This window comes from Abramis brama, assembly GCF_963993115.1.
Source record: "Abramis brama genome assembly, chromosome: 24".
Lineage (NCBI taxonomy): Eukaryota > Metazoa > Chordata > Actinopteri > Cypriniformes > Leuciscidae > Abramis > Abramis brama.
The window spans coordinates 2258194-2270391 of NC_139986.1; the positions used below are offsets into that span (position 1 = coordinate 2258194).

At 38.5% G+C, this 12198-nt stretch overlaps 1 protein-coding gene across 4 annotated transcripts in view; it reads right to left on the reverse strand.

Annotated features, from left to right (window-relative positions):
* nrp1a (neuropilin 1a) overlaps window positions 1-12198 on the reverse strand; it is a 68237-nt gene that overhangs the window by 26192 nt on the left and 29847 nt on the right. For all 4 annotated transcript variants that reach the window (XM_084102913.1, XM_084102914.1, XM_084102912.1 and 1 more), the window contains exons 5-6: window positions 9352-9507; window positions 3748-3914 (exon numbers count right to left, since the gene is read on the reverse strand). In XM_084102913.1, the coding sequence (XP_083959039.1) occupies window positions 3748-3914; window positions 9352-9507 (323 nt within the window). The remainder of the gene's footprint in view (window positions 1-3747; window positions 3915-9351; window positions 9508-12198) is intronic.

Below are 12198 nucleotides of genomic sequence, written 5' to 3' on the forward strand. Positions count from 1 at the left end.
ATGTACCTAGCGCAGGTGTGATGCTAGCAGGGTGGCCTAGCTTGACACCAGCTCCGCAGGCTTTGTCAGTAGAGACTCTCATGTTAATTACAGTCCTACTGTCTAATTACTCATCAGCTGGCAGGAGAACAGCACCCGTCTCAAAATAGCAGCAGCTAATCCTTTAATTGAAGAGAGAAAAAATCTAAGCAAAACAATGGAGAGCGGACATAGCTACGTCTACATGATCGCTAATAGAAAACATATGTAGATGACATGCGAAGGTAAATGCGTTGTTTCTGGAGTGACAATTCACCCCTAAATCTCTCTATTTTTTGCTATTTCCCTCGTTGCATTCAACCTTCCTAGATAATCGTACGCTCAAGAGCCCGTGAGGAATGTTTTTCTCAGAGGAAGTCTGTAATTAGTGCCTGCTTGATGGGAATTCCGACCTGTTTTTGTAGCAAAATGGGTCGGCGACTCGAGGCATTGGCACAGCAGATAAAAGTAAGAGGTTGGGGTGGTGTCTCAATCATTGTTTCCATCTACGGACCTGGCACATTCCCTCCTCACCTCCATCAATCAAGCTGACGGCTTCCTGTTGAACTAGCTGACACAAAACCTGGTTGGCATTCTACAGTTCCAGACTTGAAAACATCGCTTTGTTGTTTTGAACGCTCTGCCCTCTTGTCAGAGATGCTTTAATGAACAAGATGAAGGTAAACATCCTCTCCAGTGAAGCTAAGGAGAAAAGCCTTCGCATCCCTGTGAATCAAGCCCTGATCAAACCATTTAGCTGAACAGCAGGACAGGCGTATGCAGCAGCTTCATAAATGAACCACTGTGTATTCAAAGCACCATTGCATAAATGCAACAGCTGACGCGTTTCGGTAGACCTGTGGATGAGAATGAATGCGAGGCTGAGATTAATGAAACAGAACATGATTTATAATGAGCAACTTCTATTCGACCATTAGTAGGTAGACAGGAGCTTTCAACTATTGACAATTGACTTTTTCCCAGATCAAAATGCATAATTCATAGAAGTGCTTTGATGCTTCTGGAGTGGATGAGCGTGCATGTATTGCATCACATGCAGTATGCAGTGCATTGATGTTAAAATATCTCAGTCTGTCTACCAAACAGGATCTGTTTTTGTTGTTGTGCCAGGCTCTCCATGGGATTGAAAATCTGCCATCCATAAGACTCTTAACAGTGTCTTTTGTTTTAGGTTACGGTTTTCTATATATCGGAAGTCTTTCCCAGTGAGAGTCAAAATGTGTTGTACAGATGTAGGTATGTCACGCTTTAACACAGTCTTCCGATTGAAACCAGGCTGTCTCCATAAACATAGCACACTGGAAGTCTTCAGAGCCAGAATCCCATGTTCTGCAAGACTCTGCCCCTTTTTCATCCATCACATATCTGATAAAGACCTTAACGGACATTTGTTTGTCAGCATGATGGCACAAACTCTTGTAAATGGACATAGAGAATAGTGGCCTGTGTAGCTTACTGGCTTAGCTGAAGATCTCCTGACCCTTGACTAATTATCAGCAGTGGCAAGCTGGGAGCATTAGACCCTGAATCTAATTTGAAACCGCATTAAGATGCATGACAAGCGCTGTCTTTTTGACACCTTCTGTGTGGAGAAAAACCTGCTAGAATTGGGGATTTTTAACAAGGAAGAACAAGGCTTCTGTGAATAATATAAGTGTCTGCTGTAAATTACATTTGAGAGTGTAAATGTAATAAATAATGAACTGATAATATGCGTTGGAGGACACAGGAGTGCGCGAGTTGTTGGACTGCGCTATTAGATTGTGTTGCTTAATGGAAGCGAAATGAAGAATTCCACTCTTTTAATAACGCTTGTTATAATTAAACTCCTCCACAAGTGCTGGGCACGAGAGAGAGAGAATGAGCGCAGGACGTCTCCAAATTATAAATCATTCATCCTCGGCAGGGTTCCGCCTTTGTTCCCTTGGAAACAGATGTGCGGGGTTCAACTTTGACATCTGATTGGCGGAAAGGGATTTGCAGGGGCACGGCACATGAGGGCTGAAACAGAATACGTTTGATTTGCTGAAATTTCTCCTACCAAAAAGAGTACCCTTCCTCTAATCAATACCCTTTAGAGAATTCCAAGCGACTGCGAAATTGTGCTCTCTTCAGCTCGATACTGCACTGTGGGAGGCGAGTCATTTAGAGTTTCATTAATATCTGAAATGACTAAACAAGTTCAGCAAGCCAAGAGGGCGAACATTTGCAAAGTCTACTTAATTATCCTGAATAAAATATGAAGTGGCAACTGTGAAATGATGTGGAACCGATTGGTTTGGGTGCTAGAATATACATTTTCTAAATTTGATCTTTGAGACTCATTTGAGTCACAAATGCAGAATGTTTAACTTTTGAAGACTCCTGTACTGATCACAATGAACTACACTAAGACTCAACCAGGATGTTCTCAACAGCATGTCAAAACCACATGCCAAACATTGACAAATATACTGTCATCTGACGAACATGAGAATCCTTCAGTTGAAGTGATGGTCTGTAAAAAGAGTAGAGGCTAATTATCGACTGCTTCTCAGAGAACATCCTGGTAGAGTCTTAGTGTAGTTCATTGTGCTCTGTACAAGAGTCCCGAATCAATACCTTATTGACAGAGACTGGTAATCCATAAGCATAATGAGCCCATCTAAACAAAGAAGAACTTTGAAATATCATGATGATCAAGACCACTCGAGAAATCAACAGATAAAACGGCACAATCCTCATATTGATCAGTCTCAGCATTGTATCCTCAGGGCTCTGCTCTACAAAGCTATGGAAATTCTCCCTAAAAATGTGGGGCAGAATTTGCAGCCGCAAGGAGAGAACTTGTCTCCAGTTTCTTTGGGAAATGCATACGTCTTGCTTCCACAGTGAAATGAAGAATTAAACATCACAGTTCCTCTTCTCTGCACCTTCCCCTAATTCAATTAGTCTCTGGTTTAGAACACGAGTTTTCAGAGACAATATTTTGATTGCAATAAGGAAAATCTGCTTAACAGACCTCCCCTAGCAAATATTTGGCCGCGGGTCACGTCTGTTATTAGCCTCCTGAGGAGTCTCTTTGGCCCAAGCTTTCCAAAGATTATAAAACAAGTCTGGGTTTTCAGGGTACCCTCGGGGTTTGGGTCACAGAAAAGCCCCTAAGTGCAAGAAAAGGCCTGCAATCAACACAATAACTGCTGCCAAGAGTTTTTCACAGATTCATGCAACCGAAATAGACATGCACAAATAATCTGTTGTCCTAGAACATGTAACTGTAACTGTGTGTGGCCACATTCCTTAGAACAGGCTTCAGGTTTCTCATTGTCTCTCGGACATTAAGATCATGTTAGATACATCTCATAGACAGAATTTGTTGAGGTTTCATGCATCTGTTGGCCGGGAAGACTCACTGGGGTTGGAGCGAACCAGTACATTTGGGTTTTAACATTCCATGGCTGTCGACCAAAGGGCAACATTCAACAGATGTTGCTGCTGGTCTTCAATAGAGAAAAGCAAGCCAGTGGCAAAAGCATCTGCAAGGCCGCCTGTTAGAGCTGAAGTTGAATTCAGCTAGACACAAAAATCATAAAAGTGTGGGGGAGTTTCAGAGCTTCTTCAAAAAAATATCGCAGCAGAGTCTATTCTCTGCCAAGGACAAATCCCTCCTCCATTAATCATTCATAATAGACTGCTATCTACAGTATATGCATGTGAATCGTGCAGTACCTGAATCCATTCTTTGTTTGAGTCCTCTGCAGGGGTCCAACCATTCTCTGGATTGTTAAGTCTAGAACGTTCTGGAGACCAGCTGGGGTTGTACTGGGATGAGGCCATGATTTGGTCAGAATGGATTTCCCCAGTTTCCAAACCCAAAGGCTCGGTACAGTCAAAGTCTGAAGAAATCACAGGGAGAAAGAGGGGTGGGGGAGTTGTTAAAATGTCATTTCATGATCTAAATAAAGAATACATCAGATCCTGACCCAAACTAAGGCCTTCCTCCTGGGAATGGGCCACTCAGCAGCAAAGTACCACAGGTTTCCATCTCTTAGGACCAGAATAAAACACTTCTCACAGGAAAAGCACAATTTAATGGAAGCACAGTGGGAAGTGTACCACATTAAGACGCAAAGCTTTATTCATAAAACATTCAGTTTAAGCTCTTAAGTCCAGCAACAAGTAAAGTCATGAGGTTCATAAAAGAAAAGCCTTTGGAAGGTGCACAGTTAAATGGCACATGGGAAGGCCATTTCCCCAGCGTCAGCATCAGAGACGGCCCTAGAATGTCTGTGTTTTTAGATGCCAGGAGAGCAGGCTGTATATCACTCCACATGCCTTGCCACCCAGGATAAGGGCATTACTGATTGTTTTGTGATGTTATGGGGCATGCTGGCCGTGTGTCTGAGACAAGCAAAGTTCACACTTTGACCCCCGAGGGTCTTTATCCAGACACTTTGGCACAGAATTTAGGACTGTCAGAAACCGGAGAATGGGGAAATGTTGAAGCTGAGGTGGGAGGTCACAGACACCAAACAAACACATATTTTAAGGAAATACATTGACACAGGGTGAGCTCATGTTCCCTAATATAACAGTGAAAGGTGCAAGAAGGTCAGATACACACATACTCAAACAGCACAGGCCAAACATGCAGGCCTAAACACATGTAGCAGATGGAGAAAGCATGTGTGTTAACTGGCCAGTAGTTTTATTTGTTCACTCACACTGAGCCATTAGCCCTGTTCTGAAAACATACTGTAGTGAGTCGCCTGCCCAGACAGCACTTGAAGGCATCGGATTAATGCTACTATGCCTATTAAAAATAGTAAGCATCACATTTATTCTTTGTAAATTAGCAAACTCGACAGAGCAGTTTGACAAACTCAGTGAAAAAACCCATCCAAGGTGGCGGCTGGGGTCGAGAGAAATGTTAATATACTGTAAATAAATATAACTATATGTGCAATTTAATTAAATATAGAAAAGTATCATTAAATAACAGGCAATTGTATCCATAGAAAAATATACCATCGTAATAGATTCTGTCAAAATGTTAAAGTCCCCCTGTAGTCAATAATTTCATCCCTAAAATTATATATTTAAAAGTTTTTCCTTGAAAAAATTCTTCATGCCTTAAAATAGCTTGAATGTAACTCTACACCCTTGCCTTATTTAGTATACGGGTTCTATGAATATGCAAATTAGCCCCGCCTCCACTCACTCACAGCTGCTCAGAGATTGACGATCACACATTGACCTGATTGGCTACAAGGTTACACCACAGGGGGACTTTAACTTATTATAACAACTACTATTGTCAATTTATAAAAGTGTACTATAGTATTAGAGAATCACATTGTTAGCATAGCAACGTGAGTTAATGCCAAACTCTATTAAAATCAAAAGGGAGTGTTGAGTCTTTTATGTGCTTCTCATGAATTTCTCTCTTTTACCCTTGAAACTACAGCTCAACTTAATCTTCACATGATTACTCATTCTCTAGTGCTCTGTTTTATCTCTCTATCTCTTCAAGCCATCTATCCTCTATCCACCCTTTTATTCTTTAGAACAATGACTGAAAACAACCAGATCGATCGTCTGATTACATCTGGCATCCGTCACTGTTTGGTCCCACTCGGCAGAGACCATAAATCTATGACGGTTCTCTGACAAAATCCTTCGCATAAAGACTTATTGCCAATGGCGATCTCCTTCCTTCCTGCAAAGCACAATGTATACTGGTAAACATGTCGAACTGCGAGAGAAGCTGCCACAGAATGTAAATTTATGAGGCCAATAAATAATTGATAGACTGCGACTGTTCAGCAAAGCCTCTGCTGAGAACACACCGAATGTGTTCTTGATCATGAGCCGGGACGGTACAGATGTAGCAAGCTGAAATATAACATGGTACTGTACATCAGTTCACAGCATTAATGGCAATATGTACTTTATAATAGATACTAAATGCATACAAAAACAGCTGTTGATTCACAAGCTCTAATGTTGAAAAGGTATATTCTCAAGAGAAGGTGACAAAAAGACAGATAGAGAAGGAGAAAGAAAGAAAAGTGTCTAGGGATAAATTTAAATGCATAGCATGATTGCAGGTGAGGGTTGATGGTGTGTTCTGAAATTAAATGCTTAGTCGGAGCATTTCTCAAATTGGGGTGAAGAGGTGAACCCTCTGGGTGAGCTGGTTTGGGGGAAAAAGAGAGTAATCCCACCTCCAAAAAGCAGGGCAGATGGGTCATGACTCTTAACACAATCACTTAATGAAAGAGGGCCACAGCTGAGAGGGACATGGTGATTTAATAGCTTCCCGTGTTACATCATGTTGTATGTGCGTACACTGAATATGGGTTTCTACCCCACCCAACAGAAGATGTTTCAATAACTTTGGCTAACGTTATTTAAAGACGTTTGGAACAAACATTCTCAAAATAAAGTTCTAACGTTGTTCAAATATCCTTTAACCTAAATGACTGGAGTCCCCATATGGAAAAGGTTTGCTAAAAACACCTGTGATTCCAACAGAATATTGCAAGGGACATATATGCTGCAAAAAACACATATATAAATTGCATAATATTAATGTATTTTTAATCATATTATGTCATATATGTCCATCTAAAGCCATATATTTTCATGATGTAAAAACATAGGAAAATAATGCTAATTTAATATGAATGTCCAGCATGGACGTGTATAAAACACAGTCCAGTTTACCAATCAGTATAAGGCTGTACTTCACTCATGCTTGTTCTTATCTTGTCCTAAGTTGAGCCCTATGCCTGTAGTCAATCATGGTTATATACTGTATAATCAGCCTTAGATGAAACACATTTAAACTACATACACAAGCCCACATTTTAATTACAAAATTATTTATTAGAGTGTGTTCTACAAGATACAGTTGCATATCTCACACATCAATAGTTTTCATTTTAAATCCTGCATCACCAGATTTCATTTTCATTTGTGACAATTTCTCTAAACTTTATCACAGTACTACTATGGTATACAACAGTTCTATACTTAACCTACAAACATAAAACTTTCCTAAATGTTGAAGTGATTCTTATGCTTATCACTCTAAAAAATAATTCAGTGGCTTAGTAAATATCACAGTAGCCTAATAATTAACTTTATTAACTTAATAAAATCTATGAATATCATTTACTTGATAGTTTGAGTTGAACATACCGAAATAATTGACTAAAACTCCAACAATTAATTTTGTCTGAAATTAACAGTTATATTTAAGTTTTAAGTTTTTCACTAAAATAATTTAGTATTTGACTAACCAATTATTTATTTAAAATACACTTAGCTAATATATTTGTGAAATTTCCATCACAATATTTGAGAATGGATAATTAAACGGATCTGTTTCAAGAACCACAAATATTACTTAAATAAAATCAATATTATTAATATTTAACACGCATAAGAAATTGATTAAGTTTACTCAATTAAAACAACGCACCCCTCCCCCACCCTCTGACTTGAGCTCAACAAATCAACGGTTGAGTGAGCGCGCGCTGTTTGAATTCTCTGAGTCTCCAGAAGAACAGTTCTCCTCTCCTCTTCTCAGCGTCGCAGAATTGGTGCATTTCCTCTGTGAAATTCAGATGTGTGTATGTTTTATTTTATCTGTATAATCATTAATGTGCTTTAAATCATTTTATTTAATGCGAAAGAACATAGGCTACAGAGACGCAATGTTACTCACCTTAAACGAGTTAAACGAGTGTCGACTCGCGCCTGTCTTTTCGCGTGATTGTAACGCCTTGCATAAAAAACACACGACTAATATTCCTAAAGATAATGAATATAACTAATTTGGATGATAAAATGTCCTCAGAACTGTGCACTGTTTGTTTATTGGCAGGTTATGGAGTCAGTCGCGTCGCAGCATCTTTCGGCTGTGAGTGACGCAGGACGGCGGTGTAAAGTTAGAAGTTCCCCCGCAGAGGCGAGTCCATCTCCGGCACGAGAACCAGCGCTGATCCGGTGGATATTGGATAACAGACCGGTTGATTACACTTGAATTACTTAAATGTTTAGGCCTAAATGTTTAATTTTTACTTCGAAAATGTTTGTTACATGAGTTTAAATGTAGGCAATATTGTATACGTGTTAAAAATAGTATAAAATATGCTGTATTGCTGTAGGCTACTCATCGACAATAAAGGCCAATGTCATGTAACATTAGTTATACCGGTGGTTGTATGGAATATTTTTTACAAAGGTTTAGAGGAAATAAAAAGTTAATATTACTCGCATATAAACAGTTAATATTACTCATATATATTTGTTTTTAAATGTTTCCCCCCCAATTATTTCTACTCAATTTTATTTGTTAATGTACCAAATGCAGTTACTCAGATCTATTTAATTTGTTTTACTTACATTTACTCAGTTAATACAGTGTATGTAATTGATTTCACTGCTTAAAAATGTAATCAATATTCTAAGTGTAAAAATGTTTAACCAAAAAAATTGAGTAAATCATATTAAAAGTTTTTAGAGTGCATCACCACCAGAGTTCATGTCACATATACAAAAATATATTCCAGCCAATTTTCAACATTTTAATCACTGTCCTAGAAATATATTTGACTCAACTTTGTTCATTTGCAATAATGTTATGATTTGTTCACAAACAACAGGCCCAGACAGTTCACAATTAATGTAAATACACGGTCTTACAATGTCATTGCTTTTCAACTGCTCTTTCAAATCCTGTAGGAAAATGAACAGTCCTCATAAAGGTCAGTGATATTTTGACATTACATCCTCGAACCGGCTTCTGCACTGTACAATTTCAAAATTTGCCAACTGCATATAAGTGAATCAGATGTTGGTCATCAAACCATGAAATCTGTATGAAACACATAAACAAATGACACAAAATGTGTATAAATTCTATATGACTTTAATTTGACTAGCATATGATTCAATATAAGAACTTTAAATGATTTATATATGAATATCAGTTATTTTCTACTAATACCATACACATTTGCATACTTTTGTCATGTAAAACTCATATAAGACTTTTTACAGTATTCATATATAACGCAAAAATCCCCTACAAGTTGTATGTGTGCTATTTAGTATGAAAGTGGCCATAATCGGTCTGATTTTGTATAGGACATGTATTGGCCTTACATGAAACACAGAAGGTAATTCTGGCCGATTTAAGTAAGGAAGATATATGGTTGCTGTATATGAAACATGCAGGTTTTTTTCATATGGGTCTTCATCTCATGAGTGTAAAAAAATGTATATTAATTTCATGAATTACTTTGTGCACTTTCGACTTACCGTCAGGGACTGTCCTTTCCAGCACAGTGTAATTAGCGGAGAATCCCTCTTTTGCTATGGCACTATCTGTGGTGATTATCAAAGCCAAGATTCCAGTGTAGGATATGATCCGTCCTGGAGTATTCTGTCCACAGAATCTTCCAATGTATGGACCAACTGAAAAAGAGACAAAGAAATGAGAGTGCTTGATTAGATGCATTCAATAATCCACTATGCATGCCATTCCATCACAGCTGATACTGTAGTGTGTCAACGTCAAGGACAGTGACATTGGTTGATCTTGTATAATGGTGTTAATTGAACAAAACATTCTCCCTACAATTTTTGTTGTTGATGGAAATGAAAAGGGCATTGTCTGTTTTGTAAGTGTCTATGACCTTGGGTTTCTGTTTTCAGTGGCGATCATAAATTCCTGCACGTATTGTTTGTTCCAGGGCCACTCTGATGTGACTTCCCAGAAGCCACTTTAAAAGAAAAAAAAATGTGTAGGAGTTGGAGGGGACAAAAAAAATGAAAAAAAGAATTGAACACAACTAAGTCTGTAAATGGAGAGGTATGCAGTACATTCAGCTGAGAAAAGTACTGAGAAGGAAGGAACAGTAGGCTCTCCAGGTTAAGGCCACTTTTAAACTTTGGGTTAAGCAACATTTCAAACTTGCTAGAATGTAACGGTAAGTTGTTTGACAACAGACAACCAATCATAAATGGTCCCATTGCTTGCCTTATTAATTATTCATGAGCTTTGTACAGTCACAGAAACTTAAACCACACAGAAATTGCACATTTTTGTGCGTTTTTGCATATTGGATTGTCTAATCAAAAATATTAACTTTGTAAAATTGAAAATAGCACAATAAACACAGTGTTTGAAATTATACAGTGTAAAATCTCTAATCCTGAATAAAAGGATTAATCACTGATCCATGCAAAATATGAACCGTGTAAAATATGAAAGATTCAGGATTATGTTAACCCAGGGTTAAAATTTACTACTAAAATAGGTGCACTGTAAAAAGTGATCAGTTGGCTTAACTTAAAAAAAAGTGAGGAAACTTGCAAACTTAAAATTATTAAGTAAATAAACCATGCAAATGTGAAAAAATTAAGTTTTTTGTCAAATTGTCAAATTCAAACTTTATTACTTAATTTTAAGGCAACAGGTTTCCTCACTTTAAGTTAAGTCAACAGATCACTTTTTACAGTGTATGACACAGGAGGAGTAATAAAAAAAAAATATCGAAAACAAGTGAAAGAAATAAAATAGTTCCATTTTCAAGGTTAGCTGTTTCTTTAAAGAGAAACATAGTGATTGGCTCTAAGAAGATGTCCATTAAAGAGATTAAACAGAAATGCCAGCTTTGTGTGTGTGATTACATAAAACAGATCTACGGGTTTACATTAATCTTAATCTTCATAAGAATTCATAGAATGAAAAACAGGTGCATCCAAGTGTGTATAAATGTGTGCGCGCTTTGTGTGTGTGTGTTGGGTGTGGTGAAGCATCCGGATTATCTGCATGACTCAACAGAGCTATGAAATTTTAAAGAGCCTCTCCATGAATCCATCCAGCATGTCTGGTCTTGGAGGAGGAGGGGGTTTCATACACCCTCTGCCAGGCCGAGACTGCCTCAAAGTGGGCGGCCGGTGGGTGATGGAGGCGTGGAAGTCATTGAAGCTTCTGTCTCATGCCTTGCAGTCTTTCCACACTAATGCACTTATTGATTGGTGTGGCTCCACAGGTAATGCAGCTTGTGTCTGAACCGTAGAGAGGAGTTACACTGAGGCCCTAAGGCACCAGGGACTCCCCTTTAAAGTATTGTCTTCAACCTCCCTCTTGGCTCTTTCTCTTTCACCTTTTTATTGTAGATTTTTCAACAGTGGCTGCTGAGTCTAAAAAAAAGCTTGCAACCTTTATCCCAGGTTCTACACTTCCCTCAGGCCTATATTGAATTTGCTCTCACAAAAAGCACTAAAGATTTAGTGTAACCTTTCAAAAACACTTAGTTAAACAGACTTCATTTTATCATAATTGTTGATCTATAGGTTCACAACCTATGTTCAGAAGAGATGCTGAAACAAATTGTTTTTTAAATTACAACTCATGAGAAAGCTCAAAAGGCTCGGCCTCGGATCAAAGGTGCCATTTGTTCACGGCTTCTCTCTTCCGTCAAGTCGATAATGAAGCGGAAACCGAATAAGACCTCTGGTCCTCGCAGACTTCCTTCCCACTTTGAGCTGGAATCTTCCTGTTGGGCTGCTGGGTTGTTTTTGCAGTTCAAATACACGCAAATACAAACTGTAATTATCTTGAAGAACAAAATATTTTTGGTGTTATGACAACAGTCTACATTCCAGAGTCCCTCACCCCGAACTGCCCGAGACGATCTACAGTCTAATGTCCAGAGAGACGGAAAAAGAGAACAGCTATTAACGGGATAAAGAGATCCTACCGACATGTTCTCAGACACTTATAGTTTGTGTGCAGAACCAAATATCTTATAGAAAATTGGCCATGCTTATGAGAGTTTTGTTTAACTTGTGAAACAAAGCAAATCGATTGAAGTCAGGCATCTCGCCTAGAGATCCATGCATTTGACTTCTCTGTTAAAGGCCAAAGATGAGACCCTTCCACTGACCACTATTAATGTTTAATTCTCCAGACCCCTTCTCACCCAGACAGCAACATAGTGTCGGCCCAGATCCGACCCACATGTGAGCTATGTTGCTGTCTGGGTAAGTATTGAACTTTTGTTTGAAGATGTATGATATCTCAAATCATGTGGCTTGTTGAGGAAAGGTCTGCTATTACTTTCCAAATAATCAGATTGACCATTTTCACCTGGCAGA